The following is a 24,198-nucleotide window of genomic DNA, read 5'->3' as shown; positions in this document are numbered from 1 at the left end:
CCGTGCTATACATCTCAAAAACACCTCATGAAAACATACATTTTATAAACACGTACGTAGGAACGGTGAATCACACCATAACCTTACGGAACAATTATTAAAACTCAAGCACCCTATACCCCACCAAGAACAGCATATTCAGCAAATTTGACCAAACACCCATTTCAATAAGAACATTAAAAACCGACTAGCGCACTCGGCTAGCGAGTTGCGCAAGGCAATACGAAACCAAACCAACCAATGCACCAAACATCGCACTGTGCAGACAACGGTCAACAACTAAGCGTAACACTTTATCCACCCCGAACCATCGCAGACAAATTGATCCAAACAGACATAATCCATAGCGACACATTTTATGCAATCGCAGCAATCGATCGCACTGCGACCAACTTATCCATAGCGACACATTTTATGCAAGCGCAGCAATCGATCGCACCGCGACCAACTCACCCATAGCGACACATTTTATGCAAGCGCAGCGTTCGCCCCGAAACAAGCAAATCAATGAATGATAATTTCATATCAGCAGGTTAATGAATAAAGAAACGGAAACGACTCAAAACCAAATCACCCTAAGGAAAATTCCATAAGTAACTTGATTCTTTTGTTTACAACGAAGCGCTATGGTCTTGCCGTCAACCAAGAAGTTACTCAATAACGTAAAGAGTTTTAACCTAACTTAAGGCGAATGAGCTAACCATAAACTAAGAAATTTTTGGTATAAATAAAGTTGTCTTCCCCAGCCAACGAGAGAGTTGGTTCTGGGCTGAGACTTGACGCAACTCAAAATCTGACGTCCAATTCCCCTCAAAAGCTTTGAGAGTCCCCCTACCCAAGGTAAGGCCTCAAAGGCTCCAACGAGCCAGTAAGGGATGTTCCCTGTGAATATCGAGAGTCGCCTGGCCGACTCAACGCCGATGAGCTTCGAGTGTCCCCCTACCAAAGGTAAGGCCTCGATGTCTCCAACAATCCAGTAAGGAAGATTCTCATCTAGAATCTTCACGATTGCCTGGACAGTCGATAAAGGGAAGAATTGGTTCGCTCAGCAAGTTGCTGTTCGTCGCTCTCGTCTTACGTACGGCGCGACTCAAATCGCATATGCGCAAAGCCCTGTCGACCGATCCCGCGTACTACATGGCGACCATTTTCCTTCACGTTACATGGCGACCGTATTTCCTCCATATTACTACACAAACACATACATAGTTAGAATATTAGCAAGATCTTTTTTTTTTATTCATAAAGAACGGCCTGGCCGTATTGCTATAATCAAGATCATTTTGTTAATAAATTCAGTATAAATCTAGGACTCAAACAACAAACGTCTCGAATTATTCTTTTGGGAATGGTTTCGACGATTACTAGGGCAGGTATGATTGTGGCTTGGTGTCATCGCTAACAAAGATTGAAAAAGCTTATTAATGCGATATAGACACTAAGGGCGACCAGCGGTAGAGACTATAGTGGCGCCGGTCTTCAAACGGTACGACCGAGGTTCTATTCGCATCCGAACCGTTTCCTTGTAGTGAGGACAGGTTATCCTCTTCCGTGGTATGAATAAGTCTAGTACGCCATTAGATTCCAGTCATGACCATGACCTAGAAGGGCTACTAAGCTAAGAAGAAATAGAAGAAACTACATAAGAGTAGAGAGTGGCAATCAAACACTCGGAAGTATTTGGACGAATTTCAATTGGAAAGAACATGTTAAAAAATTTCATCGTTTTGTACAGATATGCTGTTTTAAAGAGGTATTATCTATGTTTGTTCGTTTATTCCTCGCGTTTATTATGAGCCATCCTGTATCGTTCAGTAACTCGTCAGGTTTGACGAACCTCACGGCACGATCGCTACCGAGCGCAGGAAGGGGCGCACACTTGATGTCAGGCGGCCGAGCGTGACGGACACGCGTTGTGTGATACCAATATGGAAAGAAGTGTAACGTAGATGATGTAACGTTATAAGTTTGAGATTTATCTTTATTCCCACGCCAAAGTGAGGTACAACAAAGTGAAAGCACTAAAGCTAAGCTTTCATTTACACGAACGAATGATCACTGACCAGCAAATCAGCTGGTTGAATTAACACCAAGCGATACCTGTAAACTATCAGCGAGCCGTCTCGTGTTCGATTGTCTCAATGGCCATAGCGCGGACCAAAAATGGGTTATCACTGCCAGCAGTTTTTCGTACCGTTCTGCACTATATCCGTAAGCTGGCAGAATGGCGTCTATTTGCCGGGGATACCACGCACTAGGACTGTATTCGATTAACTTCAGCAACTCATCGGTTGATTCGTACTTTTCCATATCTACCCACAACTGGACATCATGCTCGAAGCGTATTTCCTGTAATTTAAACACTGCCCCAGCACAGCTCCTCAACACGGCCAGAAAAGAGCTTTTTGTAAGCCCGGTATTTAACGACACATCCAAATGCGTCAACGAAGGACAATTTCGCGCGATGACAGGTAAAACTGAAGATTCTAGCTCATCATCCGACAGCCGACAGTTGGCCAGATTGAGCATTCGCAAAACATCGATTCGATTGTGGGAAAGTGTTTTCCAAAGTATCGGCTTAAGGGTGTTACAATAGACAGGAAGCGATTTAAGGTGTGCTTCACGCAGGAAACCTTCGCCAAGCAGCTTCAAAAGATACTGCACGAATTTTTCTGTTAGCGGATTTTCTGAAACATCTAAGGTCTGTAATCTTTTGATGTCCATGTTCTTGGGTAAGTGTGTTATATCTGTTGAACTAATACACAAAACTTGTAATTTTGATAAATTTCTGCACAACTGAGCAAGCGGAACTAAAGCATCGTCGGACAGTAAGTTGTGGCTTAGATCCAGCTCGGTCAATAGCCCTCCTCCAAGAGCATTTGGGTTTGCTGCTGCGCCGATCGCATCAACCGAGTCGGTACATCCAAAGCAAAGCATCTTAACCGCTTTTTTTGTGAGACAATTCCCATTCAAGCGAAGGATACGAAGTTGTCGACAAGCTGGCAGATAAAGGACAAGCGTTGCAATATCATCGTCCGTGATTCTATTCATTGAAAGGTCCAAATGCTTCAGCCAGTCCTGCTGAAAGAAGCTTACAAAAATAACCATGTAGAGTATGTGTTGCGGTGGAATGGGCCTCGTTGGAATGTTATAGGCAAAGTCGGGCATGAGAACGATGCTGGCAGCTCGATCCATCAGTAAGAGCTGTGTTCTTAAACCGACATCAGTTTCTACAAACAAACAATTGAAAAAAGTAAACAATATTTGTAATCTTGTGGGAGAAGACTCGCGCAACAAACCTACCAAGGTTGTGTGCCTGACAGTACTCGTCATAAAACTGTTCCAAATTAATGTGATTCCTACCGCAGACTTTGCCTCGCACTATGATGCCATTGGGAGAGTTATGTTTTAGCAGCTTCTGGAGTGTATCGGAATCCGCCCATGTGTCACATCCATCCGACAGGTATAGTTTGATTGAGGGATCTTTGCCGTGTTTCCTGCATAGAAATAACAAAAGAAGTTATAATGTTTTGATCGTTCTACTATACACAACTACGCAGCCACTCACATAATATACTGGAAAGCAACCGTATTCCGTAACCATTCAACCGTCTGTGTCGTTGAAATCAGCTTCTGGTCGTAATGTACCGTATATGTTTCACCCGTATCGAGGATCACCTTTATTTCATGCAGCACTGGTGCAGGTACTACAGGTGTCGTGCAGATTGATGTAATCGTTGATGTCGTCGGCGGTTGATATGGCTCTAGGATTAGCTTTCTCTGTTCCTCTGGTGCATTCGTTAAAGAAGAACAGGATTTACTTCTTCCGAATCCACTTCCATGTAGTGAAGAAACACGGCTTTTTTTTCGCTTTATCGCTTTCCTATCATCGATCAGCCAATCGTCCTTTTCCTCTTCCTTATCACTATCTACAAATCGGACGTACGGTCGTGTTCTCTGCGAAGCATAAGGCGTTGGCGTTTCTCCACCCGAGTGATGATTTCTCCGCAGCGCTTTCATCACGTTCTTGTAAGCCCTTAGAGCAGCAGAATCAGACTTCCGCTTCTTTTCACTGTTAGACATGTTGAATAATTCATGCACACAGAATGAATCACGGGGGAAACACGTTTTTTCTGTTCTTGAAGAGATAGTTTATTGTTCATCGTTTTGCTAATGTGACATTTGACATTTCCCCAATTAGCAAATATCGTCGCTGTCCGATATTGATACGTCTATGCGTTAGGTTATTTACATAGCATGTCTCAACGACTTACTGGCAGGGCTGGCTGAAGCATTTGGACCTCTGAATTGATAGAATCACGAACGATGCACGAAATTGCAATGCTTGTCCGCTATCTGCCAGGTTTAAGGCCCCGCTCTAATCTTTTTTGTGCACTGTGAGCCGTAATTTTTGTTTCACAGTGTGTTTTTGTATGGTCAAAAATCGTGTGACAAATACATTGTGCATTGTTGCTTAATAGACTTGAGAAGCCCCCCCCCCACCCCTGACAAAATTTGTTAGGTACTGTAGGATCGACGCCTGAATGTATGCAATCCTGACCATTTATATTGGCTCACAGGAGCTACGTAATAATTTTTGGTCACGCTAGGAGTGACCAATCAGGCTTACAACATACACGGTGTTCCCGGACTGTAACGGAACATTGGTTCGATCGATACTTGTTAATGGGCATAGATATTCGGTGAAGGAGGAAAAATAAAACTTATAACATTTCAAATCACTCCTTACAAAGTATATTATCATGCTTTACTCGCTGTCCAGTATTAAGGAACAATGCACAATGTTTATATCAAACGAGAATATGACCATACAAAACTGTGCACTGTACAATAAAAATGACAGGCCACAGTGCTGCACACAAAAGATGTCAGAGGGGGCCTTCTCGGGTCTTTTAGCACAATGTTTTCATCAAACGACCTTTGACCATACATAAATCCCACTGTGCACTCAAAATGAAAGGCCACAGTGCTGCACACAAAAAACTCTAGGGTAGGCCTTTTCGTGTCTTTTACCGTAAGAATATTCTTACCCCCACAGTTTTTTCTATGACTATTCGTCTTGTTCTGTCTCGCATGTGGGTGTGTGTGATTCTTGTGATTGCGTCCTTTTCTTCATTGCATCTGTGATATTTGTCAAAGCTTGCTTCGTTATTCTGGAATACTCGTGGGGAGATTGTGAAGTGAAGGTGAGTTACATCTTTTTTATTATTCTATACAGTGATTCTGCTTACCGAAAACCTTGAATCCATCGTCGCTGGTGTGATCGTCCAAGCACTTGTACGCGCTGCTATCCTGTAATGATTGTGTATGTTTTCTGTCGTAGCGTATAAAAGAAACTAAACTAGCTTTGTGTTTTCAGCATCATTGACAGCATATATCTCGACCATGGATATTCGTCACCTGTTGTTACAGCCGCAGAACAATCGGTACCACCACCTTTTACCACCCTTTGCAATCTGGCCATCTTTTAATAAAACTCCCCCAATTGTTTTATCATCACCAACACCGTTATTTAATGATCATTTTGTTTTTCCCGGTTCTTCCTGCAAAAACGCTTCAGTTCCAATTAATGTTTCACTATCACCACCAACATTTTCCGATCATCATGTTTGTAGCGACTGAGCGTCCTAGGCTAGAAACGCGGAACAAGAAAACAGCCAGGACACAAACACTTGCAGAACGCCATCTATGGGAAAACGCACGAAGTACGAGTTCTGGAAGGATCGGGAACCCGCCACGCGAGGCGGGCCATACGAGCGCGGAAGATTCGGGAATCCGATACGCGAAGGCGGACACAAAGCGCCTGAAGGTTCTGGATACGGACACCAGAGTATAAAAACAGTGCTAGTTTTAACGATACCAGGATCAGTATCGTTCCATCCGCGACGAGGATCACATCTCGTGGAGGACCAACCGAAAAAGAAGGAAGGACGACTGCGCTCAACCCACAACCGAGACGAAAAGAAGGAAGAGAACCAAAGAAGGCAGGGAAGAAGGATAAATAAAAAATTAGGACTCCGTACCGGACCATCCTAAATGTTGCTCTACCCGTCCCTACCTGCATGACCACAACTTCGTATGATCCACCAGGATACTAAGGCACAATTGATATCAAAGTTACGATGGCTGCTGTTGCGAACGCGACAAAATAAAATTGAGCTAAACTGACAGGTATGCAAGAGATAGATGAACAACTTTAAATCACTAAATATCTTTGTTTAGGATAATTTTTCATCGGCAAATATTGTCTTAGGAAAACAACCTTAAGTCACAGAGAGGCCTCATACCGTGAGAAAGACGAAATTATGGTAACATGTCAGGGTATGTCATAAAACATCTCGAAAAAGGGACAATATCCAGACATATGAAAATTATAAATAGACCCAAGCCATGTAATAAAAACGAAAGTGAAGAACATGGGCCGAAAAGGGTTAACACTAGAACACAATGCATACATTGTCATTGCGCGATTAGTTTCACGAAAATACGACCAACTCGAAGATCAAGGCACGGTCGTAGGGCAGTGAAGGAAAGACTAACTTGACGAATAGAGTAAACGACGCACAGGCAATAGGCAATAGGAAAATAGGCATACGCACTAGAACCACAGATGCACGATGCATTACCCATAGTCATAAAACGATAGGGTAACGTTAACCACAATTACCAGACATTGTAACATTACATCTACAACAAAACTAACAGACCTCCTACACTAGTCGACGCCTGGCAGGGGTCAAACGCATTGGCATACCGAGTTAGGATAAAGAAGATCGATGTAATGCTATTTCATGTTCTTTTTCCCACAGAATTTTAGTATATAAGACAGGATTTTTTGAGAATAAAAGCGACTTGTAATCCAGACCTCAACGAAGAAGCTTGTGTTTCATTGTTTGGGTATCCATACAGAATCGGGGAAGTTTCACCTTTGCCTTCCCTCCGGATGTTGGTCCCACACTTTGGTGTCTCCCCACTCCGTCGGAAGAATTAGGCGAAATTAAGCCCAGCAAGAACCACGGTTAGATACTTCTCCTGGTTATCCAGGAAAAAAGGTTTATCGTCTGATCGAGCTACGGCATTCCCGTTGTCCACGCCGAGTTAGTGAAATGCGAGTCCGCCGCTAAAAACTTCTCTTGGTTATCCAGGAAAAAAGGTTAGCCGCCTGATTCTAGCAACTCTGACAAGGCCAGGAATCTGCGCGGAGATCTCCGAATCGATCATTCCTTCGCGTGGTCGGTTCATCAACGGTTCGTTATCGAACTAACAGCTGCAATGGAAGAATCTATCAAGCCGATGGAAAAAAACATGGGTGTTTTTACAGAAATAGTAAAACAGAACTCGGCTTACGTTAAATAAATATACAATATCTTCTTCTTCATTGGCACTACAACCTCGAAAGGTCTCGGCCTTTCATTTCTGGTTTTCTTTGACTTGATTTTACCCGTAGCAAAGTAGTCAGCCCTGCGTACGGGGAGACGGTCTGAATGGGAGTTGAACCCCGGACCTGCCGTATGAAGACCGGCGCCGTTGTCGCCTCTGCCACCAGACCGCCCCAACATATACAATATAGTTGCGCCAAAAGACGGACCAACATCAATAAATAATTATATTGATCCAATTGCAAATTTGGAGGATTTAGTTTCACTTAATAACATGTTAGGAACCAAAACATGTATGGGACAAATGTTAAACAGATTTAATTATAATATCAAACATGTGAAGGAGGTTGATTGAGTGCAATTATTGATATCCTCTTTACGGGGAAATTTGTTGTGCAATGTAGCTGGACGGGGGAAAGACTTCCCAACCCAACAATTCCTCTAGGACAGTATGAGGATGTATGAATTTTAATTCAACTGACAGGGGGAAATAAAATCAACAATTTAAACCAAGAATATGTTAAACAAATTCTAGTTAGTAAGATGTGGAATGGCAAAGGAAGGTGCGAAACAAAGACTTTGAGTGGAAACTAGGTGTAATATTTTTGTAGTTTCTATAAGTAAATAGCTATATTAAAAAGAATAATGATAGACGTATTTTGTAGCCATTTTTCTGGTATATGACTTTTGCGCTTCAAGATTTTGCACACGTAGATGTTGTCTTGCAAAGGATATGTAGGGACTAAAACTTAGACTTTACAATGTTCATTTAAAACATGAGGACCACAACGACAAACGCGAATACCCCAAAATGCACGTAGGTTCCTACTTATACAAGTTATCGCGGAATGCAGAGTTAGCATGTGCACCGAAGACAGCGCGTGCACCGTCCATCGACTCCACCAGCACGTGGCTTGCAGTGTCACCAGAATCGTACACCGTGAGAACGCGCAACGCACCATCGGCAATATCGGTCACCACCTCACCACGTCACCTGGATTCATCAGTTCTAGTATGGCCGCACTTGGGAACAGTTCGGTTCGGTTCGGTTCGGTTCGTTATCGGTTGAAGTAGTTAGTACTAAAGAACCAATCTTTTTTTAAAAAGACCCAACAAGTGTTAGACTTGTAACTTACATGAATACGTCATTTGTACTTTTCCACGTATTACAACCGTGGTTGTTTAAAAGGACCTTAAAATTGTAATAAATACATACTTACATACTTTGTAATTATGGATGAACTATCGATTTATAGTAGCGACCATTGAGAATAAATCATGTATAAACTCTTCAGATTAACACAGTAGCATCCCTGCCTTATGAAACAACCAATGTTAATTTATATGTTAACTACATCTGTTTATTATATTGATCCACACGATCCGCACATTAAGGCCGTCACCAGCTAAGAGAAAACGCGGTTCTTCTTTCGATCCTTCGATCCCCCCGAAAATCTTCGTATCGTTCTCTTCGTAGTTTGTCGTGTCTTTCTTCTCGTCTCCGCTGTCGTTAGCCGCCGGACAAATAGCCGCCGTACAACTCGCCGCCGCTCGAAATCGTTGCGGCCCAGCCAAGGTCGCTACAATAGCAACATGGGCTCTACACAGCTATATGAAAAATAAAGAGGGCTAGAGAAAGCAAACTTACTTAAAGCTAAAAAACGTGGATATTGGCGAACATTTATAAACAATTTAAATCCTTCCTCCTCGCTCAGTTCGCTGTGGAAAACGGCAAAGCGGATGCGAAACTGTAATGTCGGAATTGAGGACGAATATTTTTCCAGCGACTGGCTTGAGCAATTTGCTCACAAACTTTGCCCTGACTTCGTCCCCGAGTCGTTCACAATATCGTTCCGTTGGAATGGAGGGAGGTGAAAGTAGTCTCCGTCTTGAAACCGGGCAAACCGGCATCAGATCATCGGTCATATCGACCGATAGCTATGCTCTCATGTTTTCGCAAACTTTTTGAAAGAATTATTCTTCTGCGTTTAGAGAAGTGGCTCGAATCCATCAACCTTCTCTCCAGTACCCAGTTTGGTTTTCGTAAAGGTAAGGGTACCAATGACTGCTTAGCACTGCTAATTACGGAAATAGAATTGGCACATGCAAGAAAACAGAACATGAGTTCCGTTTTCTTAGATATACAGGGGCTTTTGGTTCAGTCTCTCCTCAAGTTCTGTGTCACAAGCTAGAAAATGTTGGAAATAGTCCTAAACTAAACAATATATTATATAACTTAAGTTGAGAAAAGGCAATGATTTTTGATAATGGCTACATTTAACTGAAGCGGACCAGCTTTCACGGACTAGCACAAGGGTCCTGCTTGCCCCCTGTTATATAAATTTTACATTAGCGACATTGACTCATGTCTGGCGCCTAACTGCTCCCTACGACAACTGGCTGATGACGGCGTTTTATCAGTCGCTAGCAGGAACGCCGATGTAATCCAAAACGCTTTACAAACCACTCTGGACAGGCTAGCAGCATGGTCTCTTAACCTAGTTATCGATTTTCCTGCAGAAAAAAACTAAAATTGTGGCATTTTCTTTCTTCAGTAATACTGCGAAAAACAGAAGGGAACGATTATATAAACCAAACATTAACATCTTTCTGTATGGTAAAAGAATAGACATTGCCGACGATTTGAGATACCTAGGAGTTTGGTTTAATTCGAGGCTTAACTGGAATAAGCACATCAGATATTTAGTGCAAAAATACACCTTAAGAACTGTTACTGGATTCTGGTGGGGTGCACATCCAATAGATGTGTTACGTTTATACAAAACCACAATACTATCTGTTTTGGAGTATGGAAATATAGTTATAGAAACGACACAGTGGGAGTACTTTTTACAAAAAACTTACTTTATTCCCTGATCTCTGAATCGTAACTGACTAACATCGGCTGGAATATTTGCAAATGACCCGCTTTGGCGTTCCGCTGACCTGGCTGGTTCGCTGGTTGCGGCTGTCGTGGAGCGGAAGCGCGTGTCCACGTGTCGGGTCCGGTTGCCAGCTCGCTGTTGACATGCGCGTCGGAAAGTGCGCGCGTGGCGACTTGACGGTGTCTTATTGTGCGTAACTCCTCCGGGGGGTGAAAAAGCGTGCCCTGACGCATTCGAACTTCCCATGGTATCATCTGCACTACGATGGCTATGGGACTCATTCCGAATGCGGTTTTTCCTTTTCCGGACTTGGGATAAAATAGCAGAGACGAGGTGACTGAAATAGACATAGGCAATAATGATCATGGTTATAGATACGGCAGTGGAAATTCCAATTCCATTTAACAGGCTCCAATTCCAACTAACGTTTTTGTACTGTTCCAAGTAGATGTGTTCGATGTGTTTGCGATTTGTCAATGTTCTATTGTCTAGGGACGCCAAAGGTGTTTCTACAACTTTCCGATGGATTGCGATGTTGAACGTTGTTCCAGATACTGAAGGATTTTTTACATGAATTTCCTTTGATGTAAATTTCTTATCTTGGAATTGTATTGTACAATTTGAAAACGCGAGTAAGAAATTTCCTGTCAGTATCCTATCATTCAGGTCAAGGCCGCAATCGGATTTGATGAGCTGTCTGTCTGCGTTCTCAATCAACAGGAGAATATCTGTTATTAGCATGGACGTGTTTGCGTATTGCGGAGTTACTATACAATTACTTTCTCCGTTTTCCTCTTTTTTTTCTTTCAATTTTTTCTCCCCATTACCATAGCATAAATACATTCGTCTTTAAATTCCAAAGCATAGGCGTATTTTTGCACGTATTCTTCTGGTTTTGTTGTTGTGTATAGTTTCTGTTTGTATTGCAGAAGGTTCCGCGGATATCGTTTAATTGTGGAATTATTGTGATTGAGCGCAAAGATTTCAATTATTTTTGATTCATCCTTTTGCAACTCAGGGACCTTAAGGATGAACAACAGCTTCTCATGATTAACTGCTATTTTAGGTGTAACGTAAGTAATGGCTTCGTCGGGAACATCTGTCTTAACTCCTTGATCTGCTAAAAGTTGTATTACTATGGGGATTTCTTGTTATTGACATTTTAGACAACGATATCGCTTCTACATACATACATACATTTTTATTCTTGATGTTTTGATACAATTACATTGTTGAGGATAATATTCGATTATATACAGCGTTCAAATGCGCTTTTCTAACCTAAATTTTGTATGTTTTGTGTAAAGATTTTGTTGTGTGTTATTGCGGTGGCATGCACTGAATTGATTGAATTAATTGATTTTTTTGTACCTAGTAACCTACGATAACCTTATTTAAACTAATGAACAATAACTTAAAAACCTTAAAAATATAAAAATAATAACAAACTTACCCTAGCTTATTTGTACTTTAACCTATCTCACCTAGTTTGATTTACAATCGGAGTGAGGCTCCTATGTTACGAATTATTTCATATTCTGAGTACATGCATCTCTCGGAGAGCATCGCATTCATTTCTATAGCTAGTTCATGAATTGGTTTAATCCCTGCACTTTCATACAGATCCTCTCGTCTTGTGTATCTTGAGGCATTTAAAATCATGCGCAATACCTTATATAACATAATTTGCACTTTGTTTAAGTTAGTTTGTGAACAGGACCTCCACACCGAAATTGCGTAAGTAACCATTGGTGAAAATATTTGTTTGTACAATGCGAGCCTATTCTGTAGTGATAGCTTGGATCTACGATTAATCAAGGGATACAGGCTTATAATTAGCATGTGACCCTTGTTCAAAATACCCTGAACATGTTCTCGAAAGAGCATCTTGCGATCAATTATAAGTCCTAAGTATTTAATGACCGTGGACCACTCTACAAAGTTACCTTCTCCTCGAATACGGCTACAATTAAGAGGAGTCAAAAGTTTGACCTTATACCGATGGGGAAACAGCACCGCTTGGGTTTTTGTTGAATTTATTTTGATTTTCCAATTTGTAGCATATTTGAGGAAAATATCTAGGCAGCGCTGAGCCCTGCTCCTCAATTCTACCACGTTTCTGCCCTTTACGGCAATGGCAGTGTCGTCTGCAAATAGGAACAACTTACCATCACAGGGTAGATCAGGTACATCCGCTGTGTACAAAATGTACAATAAAGGTCCAAGTAAACTACCCTGTGGTACTCCGGCGGGAATTGGTAAGGCATCAGACATCGCAGAGCTTAAGGCCACCCGAAATGTGCTATCCTCCAAGTAGCTGCTGACGATCTTCACCAAGAACATTGGAAGACCGTACACTAATAGCTTATGAATTAGTCCACTATGCCAAACGTTGTCGAAAGCCTTTTCAACATCCAAAAAGGCAACAGCAGTGGATCTAGATGCTGTTTTATTTGCCTGAATGATATTTTTGAGCCTAAGCAATTGCTGTGTAGTTGAATGACCTGATCTAAAACCAAACTGCTCTGCAGGGATGAGTTCCAGCTCAGACACCCGGTTTTGAAGACGATCGAGGATTATTCTTTCAAATAGTTTACCCAAAGCACAGAGTAAACTTATTGGTCGGTAGCTCTCTGCACGAGTAGGATCATTACCGGGCTTGAGAATTGGAACCACCTTAGCACTCTTCCAAGCGTAGGGAAGTATCCCAGCTCAAGACACTTATCAAAAATGGTAGCCAACAAGGTAAGTGCTTTCACTTGTAGGTTTTTGAGTAGGATGTTGAATAATCCATCTATACCAGGTGCCTTCAAGTTTTTCATCCGCTTCAGTGCATATCGGACGTTTCCCACGGTCACACGGTCATGTTCTGGTCTAGAGAAGCTTGCATGATGAGCTGATCTTAAGCTTTCAGTAACGTTCCTTTCAAAAGGACTAACAAAATTAGTACCTAGCAAGTGTGCACTAGCAAATTGCGCAGCAATGGCATTGCACTTTTCGTAGGGAGTGACCAAAATGTTTCCACTGACTGTCAAAGGAGGGACAGGTTTGGATCTCTGCTTAAGGATCTTGGCTACTTTCCAAAAGAGTGGAATTCGAACATCCATTCGGGAAACAACCCGTTCAAAATTCGCATTCCTTATATCAGCAATTTTTGAAGATATCACCCTCGCCAAAGATGCTGCTTGACCTTTATAAAGCCTATTACTAGTATTTTGAAAGACTCTCCTGTATCGGTTTCGCATCTGTATCAGTTCCAATGTATAGGGGTCTATGTTCACAAACTCACTCGTAACGGGCTTAGTCCTAACACATACCTGTTCTGATTTCTTAATTGCCCTTTCATCCATATCAATCGCAAGGTCAATCTCCTCAACCGTATTGCATTCTGTTTCATGCAATTCGCCGTCCATTAACCGGCCAAAACGCGCCCAGTCAACACTGAGGAAGTCCTTTCGTTGTAGTTTTGGACTACGGCTAGCTGTAAAGGTCACCTCAGTTAATACCGGAAAATGATCGGAATTTAACTCATCCAGCGTCACTGGCTTCCCTATCCCAACGTTGGTTAAGAAAATATCTAAGGTGCTGGATGAACCTCTCGATGTTACGTAGGTCGGAGAGTCTGGATACTCAACAGTGTAGTGACCTTGCTGGGCGTGGTCGAAGAGAAGTCTACCGTTGGTGTTGGAGCGCATATTGTTCCACATGCGGTGTCGAGCATTAAGGTCACCAGCCACGACAAGTTAGGCATTCGTTCTGGTGATGATGGAGAGGTCGCGCTTGAAGGCAGCATCGTGACCAAGGTCATGCCGACCTTGGAGCGAGCAGTATACAGCTGCGAACCGTATTGCCCCAGTGACTGAATGTACCTTCAGTTCCGACAGCTTCTAGCATTGTGGTTTTGTAGCTCGGTAACGGGGTGAAGAGTATACCACTTCTAACGGCGATAGCTACCCCTCCTCCTCGCGTATTGGACCCGCGACGATCCATCCGTACCAAGTTGTAGCCAGGAAGCGCAAAACTTACATCCGGTTTTAAGTGGGTCTCTGTGATAAGCATGATGTCGATGGCTTGTCTTCGAAGAAAATCAGCAAGCGGGATTTTCTTCGGTCTCACAGAACAAGCATTCCAGGTGGCGATTCGGAGTTTGTTAGCCATAGCGAATAGCAAACTCCCCGATGACGGTGATTTCGTCTCGACGGGAACGGCATGTGCTGAGCCGCTCAACCATCTCTGTGAAAATGCCCATTAAAGTAGCTGCATCATGTAACGGTGCTCCGGTGTCAGATGGGAGAGGTTCTTCCGCAGTGTTGCAACGAAATGGTGATGTCATTTTTGCCAGCATGGCGTACTGCATACCAGGAGGGATGACAACAGTAGGCGGTTCCTTGCGATGTGTATCTGCAGCAGACACAGTCGGAATAGGTCTTTCAGCACGTGGATTCAGTGGCGGGAATGCTGAAGAGGCAGGCACCACCTTTGTTTGCATAGCCTTACGAAAATTTACTCGTTGCTGAGCTGATGCACGCTCCCGAATTTGACGATATTTAGCCAGTTGAGGACACTGAGGGTCATTTGCTTTGTGACTTCCATTACAATTGGCGCACCGTAGTGTGTCACTTGCCGCTTTACACTCTGCCAGCACGTGTTCTAGCGAACAATTTGGACATTTGGGCTTCATTCGACAGTTGCGCGAGCCGTGTCCAAAAGCTTGACATCGAAGACGAAGAGACAGATTTCACTTAAACTTTAAACCCTATTCCAATACATTGGAATTCCACGCCAGAAAAATCTTTAAGCTCATGTTTGAGCTGAAATAAGGAAGGTTGTTTTACAACCACAGGCGGTGGTCGAACCTCCTTGGATGCTGCTGCAGATATATTGTTATCGGATGGGGCAGCGTTTACCGATTTACGACGAGCTCCTCCCTTGTAGCTCACCTCTGCAAATTCTCCTATCTCCTCATCGGCGTCGTCAGGAGTATCATCACTCACTCACACAAGAGTCTCTTTCGGCTTTTTGGAGTAAGCTCCGACGGGTTAGAGAGAGATGGCCGAAGCACCTCTCTCTTTTTACGCTTCCCCATAGGCAAAACGCACTAACGCTTTGGGATCGATGATCACTTTTACTTAGAGATTAACTCAAGATAAGAAAACCGGCTTTAGCTGATAACGAGCGATTTGGGAGATAACACAAGCTGGAAGCTGAACCGCTCGCTTCGATGTTCCAGTATAAAAACCCCCTTTTAGACCATATAAGCCAGTATTACACTGATGGATCGTCCTCTAAGGAGGGCACCTGCTTTGGCGTTTTTAGTGAGTCCGCCAAAGCATTTTTTAAATTGCGGGAGCCGTGTAGTGTTTACACCGCAGAACTAGCCGCGATCTTGTATGCACTATTGATGATAGCAGCGAGACCTTCGTATCAGTACTTCATCTTTACAGATAGCCTTAGCACTTTTGAAGCACTAAGATCCCCGAAGGCTATTAAGAGTTCGCTTTTCGCTAATTTGGGTACCTTCTCATTGTGGAATTCCCGGCAACGAGAAGGCAGACTCACTGGCCAAAACAGGTACCCAACAAGGCGCCTTTTACGACCGTCCGATCTCGGCCCGAGAGTTTCTTCGTCTACCACAGCAACTTTTCCTGTCTCGCTGGCAGAGCATGTGGGAGGCGGACGATCTCGGGCATTTCCTTTTCTCGATCTCTCCGCAAGTGTCCCTGCGGCCTTGGTTCGGTTGGCTCTCTGTGGACCGGGCATTCATACGTATGATGTCTCGACTTATTTCGAATCATTTCGCGTTGTATGCTCATGCCACGGGTGATCTGTTGACGAAGCAAGAGCATGCGGGGTTAATGCCGACACTGTGGTAAGAAGAGAGTCAGACTATTTTGAGTAACAGTGTTTCTCTTCTCTGTCTAGCCTCTGTCTAGGCGTTGGGTTCGGAGGTGGTCGGCGAGTGCAGCCTCGTGATTAGCAGAGACCCTGCTGTTACGGGATGAATCTCGTCGATAGTTTCTGGTTGAGCTTGGGCTACCACTGCTGGGCAGTTTGAGGAACGCTGGCAAATGTTTGTACTGTCCAGATTGCAGTTATCTTTTTGTTCCTTCTTTGTCAGATAGCACAAAAGGATGTTGTATGTTTCATACACACCACCACCACCATCACACCCACAGACAGCAATAGAACTGGACCAAAATATCGAACATCCTCTAATAGCAATTTAATACAACAACAACCACTACAATAGACCTGGACTACCACGCCGCAATAGCCACACATCCACAGCCGAGTGTGCCTGGGATAAGGCAAATGACAGGGAGGAAATTGCAAGTTTAATGTTGTATTTTGTTATATTTGTGAAATTGCAATTCGTCAACACACGCGGTGTTGACTATACGGCATCTAGCCTTCACACTTTAAATAAATTAATAAATAAACGGGAACATCATTAATCACATTTTCTTCTTCTTCCTTGGCACTACAACCTCAAAAAGTCTCGGCCTGCCATTTCTGGCTATCTGTGACGTAAGTAGTAAGCCCTACCTACTGACGGGGAGCCGATCTGGATGGGATTTGAACCCCGGGACCCTGCCGTGTGAAGACCAGTGCCGCTGTCGCCTCGGCCATTGGACCATCTCTTCACATAAATAATGCAATACTTAGCAAGGAGCATTTCGAAACATAAAACGTCATTCCGATTCCATGCATGCACAACTATTCAATACTGAACATTAAAAATGAACGGATGGAAATAAACGAAAAGGGTAGCTACTTATATCCAAAAAACGTTACTCTATTGAACGACACACTCGCTTTATCGCGTGATACAACGATTCGGAGGAACATAGATTGTATTTTCCCTGCGATATTGCTTCAGGAACCGAAAATTATGTGCATGGTTTCAAAATTATCCACCCCGTTTACAAAATTCATCAATCTTCACTCGCCAAACAAAATTTGTACTATACGACGCAGCCAAACAGAATTTCCTTAAACTGCAATCGGATAATAACAAACCCTGCTCACAATATAGGGGTGAACACACTATCCGAAACGTGTAGCATAGAATCTAATGGAATAACCATCCAACCAGTTATAGCGAGGCAAAACAAACTCTACAAAACTTACATTAAATCACTCAAACAGCTGTCTTCGGTTTCGCCAATAAACGATAAGAAGGGCAAAGATCTAACCCTAGCGATAACTATAGAAATAGCCATGAGCATGAAAACCATTGCGATAATAATAGCATCCGTTATTGTAAAGCGGCATCCCCGAAGTCAATAGAAACCATTACCCTTGCTGTTTACGCCTAAATGCATGCGATTTTGTTGCATGCCATAATACGTGTTTGTGAACGGTTGTAACAGTATTAGTGTAGGCATAAGATAGGATAGGATTAAGAAATATTGTAAATATAGATAGAACCCAAAACGCATTCGACCAGAGCAGACGTCCCCCCTTGAACAGCACAACGAACCATCCGAACATTTGGTCCTTCGAACCGGATCGTTCCTGTTAGTTACCGTTCCTATTGTTGTTTAAGTTACGTTGGTTTTGTGCAAAGTTATAGTGTTTATCGTCCTGGTGTTGTTGTGAACAATTTGCGCTTGCGCTCGTAAGAACTTTGTGTCAGTTGTAACCAGCGAAGGTGTAAGGACGGAGAACGACAGTGTTTTTATTTGTTTTCAAGGGGAATTTGTGATTTGTTTAAGTTTCACATAGTAATTTGTTCGAATGCAGATAAGTAATTGCACGCGGACTTAACTAAGCGTGGGTTCAGGGTGTTGACCTTTCGATTTGTCGGTGAACTAGTGAACTATCAAGGACGGACATTGCACAAGGTTTAGTGTGTTTACAGCAGTGGTATTAGTGTAGTGTTTCGTACGCTGGAAGGAAAGTTCATCGATGAACAGTTCGGTGCCGTAGCAAGTTCTTCGATAAGGATAGAAGCAGCCATTGCAACTAACCCACGGTGATTAGGCAGGAACGGCGGTAGTGGCAATTTTTGAAGCTTTATCCGTGAAGTGTGGAACAAGCTTGCTTGCAGAGATTGATGTTGTGCCGATAGCAAGGTTCAAATTATAGAATTCAGTGTGTGGTCAACACGTGGCTTGATAGTGGTATTAGTGCGAAAGAACTAAGTACGTTAACCTTACAACGCAACGCGTCAGAGTGAACAGCTTTGAGAGTACGACAGGGTTCATCAGTGAAGGTGAAGTGTTCATCGAGAATCGTTTACAGTGTCGGTCGTAATAATACGTGTGGATTTCGCGTTCATTTCGTAATCCTTTTTTGTTATCGCGAAGGAAGTGAAAAATATTTAAAATGCCTGCAGGGGACAAGCAACAGAAACAATTACAGCAGCTGCAGCGCTTATATCGCGATAGTTTGCGTAGCATTGACATTTACGAAGAGTTTGTGAACAATTACGATCCAGCCAGAGATAGTGACCAGGTCCCAGTGCAATTAGAACAGTTAGAGGAAGTGAAAAATGCATTTACAGATGCTCGAGCACAGTTACTCATCGAAGAGTCAAGCGTCGAAGACGAAATGTGGAATGATCAAAGGACATTCATGACAAAATATATGAAGGTGAAGGGTTTTTTGTGCGCACAACAACGAGTAGATGCAACAAATCTTGTGGCTAGCAGTACGTTTCAAACATCAGTGACGCATACACCATTACGACTTCCCGAAATCAATCTGCCTTCATTCGACGGCGATGCAACGAAATGGCTCACTTTTAAAGATCGTTTTACCTCTATGGTTCATGAAGTGATAGAACTCCCAGATGTAACAAAACTGCAGTATCTGTTGACGGCGTTGAAGGGAAGTGCAGCAACACCATACGATCATACGCAGTTAGTAGCAGAAAACTACGAGTCAACATGGAAATCATTGCTACAGCGTTTTGATGATTCTAAGAGAATAAAACGAGAATATTTCAAGGCACTTTACCAACTGGAGTCTATGAACGGGTCAAGCGCTGAGGAGTTGGCACGTCTTGTAAATGAAACCAGGCGGCTGGTACGAGGGATGGAGAGGTTGAATGAGCCGGTAAATCAATGGGACACTCCGCTTACAAGTTTGATTCTCTACAAGCTAGATTCTGCTTCTTTGATGGCCTGGGAACAATATTCTGCCGATCATGAGGCAGACACGTATAAACGTATGATTGAGTTCTGCGAGAAACGAGTGAAAATACTAAGTAGCTGCACCACACACACAACGAACGCTGTAGACACAAGGCCGGCAAGGGTGGTCGGCAGTTCATCACCACGTAGTTATGCAGCAGCGCGTCAGAAGAAAGAAAGTGCGACCTTTTTAGCATGTGCAGCACAAACTCCCAAGGCAGCCTCTAATACCTGTCCGGTCTGCAAGGCTGATCATAATGTGGCGAAGTGCACCTCATTCAGAAGCATGGACTTGTCCCAAAGGCAGACGGTTGCGAAGGAAGCTAGGTTATGCTTCAGCTGCTTAAGAAGAGGACATTCTATACGATTTTGCAGAATGCATGGCAGATGTTTAAACTGCAATGGAAGGCATAACACTTTATTGTGTATCAAGCAGGGAGAGTTTCCAGTATCAACAAGCTCAGAGACATCAGCGCTGCCAATTAGTGCGACACTTCAGGACAAGGTAGAGAAGCCACAAAAAACCGTCTGGTTGTCAACAGCTCTTATTTTGGTAGAAGGGGTTAATGGTTCTACGATTCCTGCACGAGCCCTCCTGGACATGGGAGCCCAGTCTAACTTTATGTCCGAAAGATTGGTTCAGCAGCTAAAACTAAAGAAGGAACGAGTTCACAAGCCGCTGTCAGGAGTGGGAACCGTTGCATTGACCGCGAACAATTTGGTTTCGACAACTGTCAAATCTAGAACAACCACATTTGTTAAGAGGCTGGAGTTTTTAGTACTGGCAAGGGTAACAGCTAACTTCCCATCGAGATACGTGAAAGTCGAAGGCTGGAATGTTCCATCAGGATTGGAATTGGCAGATCCATCATTCTACCAGCCTGGATCAATAGATCTTTTATTGGGGGCGGAAGTGTTTGCCGATATGTTGAAGCAAGGTCAGATCAAACTCGCGCCCCACTTACCCAAGCTACTCGAAACTCATCTTGGATGGATAGTTAGTGGCACTGTGTTTGAGCATCCTAAAGGAAGTATTGATGAAGCCCATATTGCGTGCTGTGCTGTTGAAGACGATAGTTTTGATACGGCAATGAAGCGGTTGGTGATGCTGGAAGACCTTCCAACAGAAAGAATTCGCTCAAAGGAAGAGGAACAATGCGAGCGCAGCTACCAAGAAACAACATACCAGAACGAGGAAGGCAGATACGTGGTTCAGCTGCTCAAACGGTTCGATTGGAAGACACTTGGAGAATCCAAAGAAACTGCACTGAAAAGGTTCATGGCTATGGAAAGGCGAAGAAAATCGGACTGCAGGCTCGACGACGCTTACAAAGCCTTTATGAAAGAGTACCTTGATCTTAAACACATGTCATATTTGGGTACGTATGCAGAAATCGATACAAATAACTTAAGACCTTCTTTCTTTCTTCCACATCATGCGGTTTGGAAAACGGACAGCACCACCACTAAATGCAGAGTTGTATTCGACGCATCATGTAAAACAACTTCTGGTCGGTCCCTGAATGATGTGCTATTAACCGGTCCGCAACTACAAGACGACGTTGTATCGATACAGCTGCGATTTCGGATGAAACTAGTAGCTGTAGTGGCAGATGTGGAAAAAATGTATCGTCAGATACTCGTGAAGGACTGCGATAAGGCATTGCAACGAATTTTGTGGCGCAGCGATGCTAATGAGCCGATAGCAGTGTACGAGTTGAACACGGTCACATACGGCACGGCCTGTGCTCCGTTCTTAGCCATCCGAACCCTGCAGCGAATCTTTGATGATCATGGCACCAAGTTTCCGAAGGCAATGGCATGCAAGGCAGATTTTTACGTCGATGATTTGCTGTCCGGTGCAACGACAACACGTGATGCACAAGAAATGGCCGGGCAGTTAAATAAGTTACTTTCGTGCGGAGGATTCAGTTTAAGAAAGTGGGCATCCAATTGCCCAGAAGCGCTGAAAGATATTCCGGAAGATCAAAGAGCAACCAACCCACAGCATGAATTGGCAGCCGAGACCAGCTCTATTTCGACGCTTGGATTATTGTGGACACCTGAATCGGATATTTTACAAGTCCAGGTTAAGCTACCGATACAGGAGAGCAAATGCACGAAACGACAGGTGCTAGCATGTATTGCACGTATCTACGATCCACTCGGCTTCATAGATCCGGTTAAGATGAAGGCCAAGCTTTTTATGCAGCAAATTTGGATGTTGAAGGGAACAGATAAGCGCGCTTGGCCATGGGATGAAGAACTCCCGGAACAGTTGGCTCGAGATTGGATGTCATTTTTTATGCAGCTACATCTCTTGGAAAAGGTACGCATTCCACGGGTAGTTATTCAGAGTGATACGTTATCGATGCAGTATCACCTGTTCTGCGATGCATCAGAGAAAGGCTACGGTGCGTGCTGCTACGTTCGAAGTGTCTCGACCAGAGGAGAGGTGTTAGTTCGACTGATGATTTCAAAATCCAAGGTGACACCGTTATCTCAGAGGATGACCATTGCACGTTTGGAGCTCTGTGGCGCGTTACTGGCAAGCAGATTGTACGAGCAAGTAAAACAGGCAATTGGCCGCGATGAGCCTACATTCCTGTGGACCGATTCGATGACCACTTGGCATTGGATTCATTCCCCTCCAAGTCGGTGGAAGACATTTGTTGCGAATCGGGTTTCGAAGATTCAAAACCTTACGGAAGGAGCCAGCTGGAGACATGTGCCTGGAGTGGTGAATCCAGCCGATGTGGTGTCTAGAGGCTGCGATCCTGCAACGTTTATGGAGTCAACATCATGGTGGTCGGGGCCAGAATGGTTGGCATCGACAGAAGAAAATTGGCCAACAGTACCGGAGTCTAAGACTCTGGAGACGGGTGAAGAACGTTCCAACGAGTTAATACTTTCTTCACTGGATGAAGAAGGATTTATTGACCATTTGTTCACCCGTTACGGATCATACTCAAAACTTCGCATGGTAGTTGGGTACTGTTTGCGGTTTATACATGCTTTGCGAATGAGAGTAAGCAGCTCAAAGGTCCAGCCTAAGTTTGGTGAGGGCCTTTCAACGGCAGAACGGCAGCAGGCAGAATGGGTATTGTGTCGATTGGCTCAACGTAACTCGTTTAATAGAGAATGGAAGGATTTAAACGCCAAGAAACCAGTTCATCGAGCGTCACATCTTCGAGGGTACCAACCATTCATCGACAGCAATGGTTTAATTCGGATAAACGGCAGATTGCAACATGCATCTCTATCACCTGATGCCAAACAGCCCATAGTGATACCGAAAAAACACCCGTTGGCAATCCTGTTAGCTGAGTACTACCACCGGAAAAACCTGCATGCTGGTCCACAGATGATGCTTACCAGAATAAGGCAACGATTTTGGCTGTTGGATGGACGATCGGTGGTGAGAAAGGTATTTCATCAATGCGTGCGCTGTTTCAGATGCAAACCTAAGGCAGTCACTCAACCGATGGCGAGTCTTCCGAAAAACAGAGTGACTGAGGCGAGACCGTTCTCTGTAGCTGGCGTCGATTATTGCGGTCCTGTTTGGGTGAAGGCACAATCGCGGAGGGCCGCCCCTATAAAGGCTTTCGTTGCAGTATTTGTGTGTTTTATTACGCGTGCCGTCCACATCGAGCTCGTGTCGGATTTGAGTACACCAGCGTTCCTAGCTGCATTAAGGCGATTCGTATCGAGAAGAGGCTTGGTATCGGAGTTATACTCTGACAACGGTACGAACTTCAGGGGAGCTGCGAACGAGCTACACCGCCTATACGAGCTGCTCAATTCTCCTGATGACCGAAGGGAGATCTCATCTTGGTGTGCCGAGAACCAGATATCGTGGAAATTCATCCCACCCCGGACTCCACATTTTGGCGGATTGTGGGAGGCTGCAGTGCGTTCTATGAAGCACCATTTGATTCGCGTCATCGGAAATGCGTCAATGTCTTATGAAGACATGACAACGTTGCTATCGGAAGTAGAAGCATGCCTTAACTCAAGACCTCTAACGATTCTTTCTAATCATCCCACAGATCCAGAAGTACTCACCCCTGGACACTTCCTAACTGGCTCGCACCTCCAGCATGTCGTAGAGGTTGATTTGAAGGATGTACCAGAAAACCGTGTGAACCATTGGCGCCTCGTTCAAAAACGACTACAACACTTCTGGGAAAGGTGGCGTTTAGAATATATGCAACAATTGAATGGGAAACACAAATGGGATTGCATTGCGACAAAAATTGTGCCAGGAACAGTAGTATTGTTAAGAGAGGATAATGTAGCACCTATGAAATGGCCATTGGCGATAATAACAGAGGTTTACCCTGGTAGTGACGGCATAGTAAGAGTGGTAAAAGTACGTACGGCTCAAGGCAATGAGATTAAAAGACCAACTGTGAGAATCTGTATTATACCGAATCAAGAACGACAAATGGCACACGATGGAAGTTAGATTAAGTTTGTACATAGCATGTTCTAAGGTTAGGAATAAACGCATGAAGCTAGCAATTATTTCACGAAAAGGATTACAAGCATGCGAGGTAAAATTAATGAATTTTAGGTGGTCGGCATGTTTACGCCTAAATGCATGCGATTTTGTTGCATGCCATAATACGTGTTTGTGAACGGTTGTAACAGTATTAGTGTAGGCATAAGATAGGATAGGATTAAGAAATATTGTAAATATAGATAGAACCCAAAACGCATTCGACCAGAGCAGACGTCCCCCCTTGAACAGCACAACGAACCATCCGAACA

The 24,198-nt window shown here is 43.7% G+C and overlaps 3 protein-coding genes across 3 annotated transcripts; 1 reads left to right on the top strand and 2 right to left on the bottom strand.

Annotated features, from left to right (window-relative positions):
* Nucleotides 1-1,295: 1,295 nt before the first annotated feature.
* LOC118511580 lies at nt 1,296-4,432 on the bottom strand. The gene is made up of 3 exons (XM_036054835.1): nt 3,569-4,432; nt 3,304-3,497; nt 1,296-3,230 (listed from the first exon to the last, which is right to left on the bottom strand). Exons 1-3 carry the CDS (start codon nt 4,081-4,083, stop codon nt 2,071-2,073), a joined length of 1,869 nt encoding a protein of 622 aa, XP_035910728.1. The 5' UTR covers nt 4,084-4,432; the 3' UTR covers nt 1,296-2,070.
* A 5,807-nt stretch (nt 4,433-10,239) lies between these two features.
* LOC118511991 lies at nt 10,240-11,527 on the bottom strand. Its single transcript, XM_036055731.1, has 2 exons — nt 10,712-11,527; nt 10,240-10,622 (listed from the first exon to the last, which is right to left on the bottom strand). Exons 1-2 carry the CDS (start codon nt 11,126-11,128, stop codon nt 10,563-10,565), a joined length of 477 nt encoding a protein of 158 aa, XP_035911624.1. The 5' UTR covers nt 11,129-11,527; the 3' UTR covers nt 10,240-10,562.
* A 6,065-nt stretch (nt 11,528-17,592) lies between these two features.
* LOC118511401 lies at nt 17,593-24,198 on the top strand. The gene is made up of 2 exons (XM_036054440.1): nt 17,593-18,503; nt 18,598-24,198. Exon 2 carries the CDS (start codon nt 18,617-18,619, stop codon nt 23,891-23,893), a length of 5,277 nt encoding a protein of 1,758 aa, XP_035910333.1. The 5' UTR covers nt 17,593-18,503; nt 18,598-18,616; the 3' UTR covers nt 23,894-24,198.

The sequence above is a fragment of the Anopheles stephensi genome, chromosome X (assembly GCF_013141755.1).
Source record: "Anopheles stephensi strain Indian chromosome X, UCI_ANSTEP_V1.0, whole genome shotgun sequence".
NCBI classification, from domain to species: domain Eukaryota; kingdom Metazoa; phylum Arthropoda; class Insecta; order Diptera; family Culicidae; genus Anopheles; species Anopheles stephensi.
The sequence above is the reverse complement of the archived record's forward strand: the minus strand, read 5'-3'. Positions and strand labels throughout refer to the sequence as shown.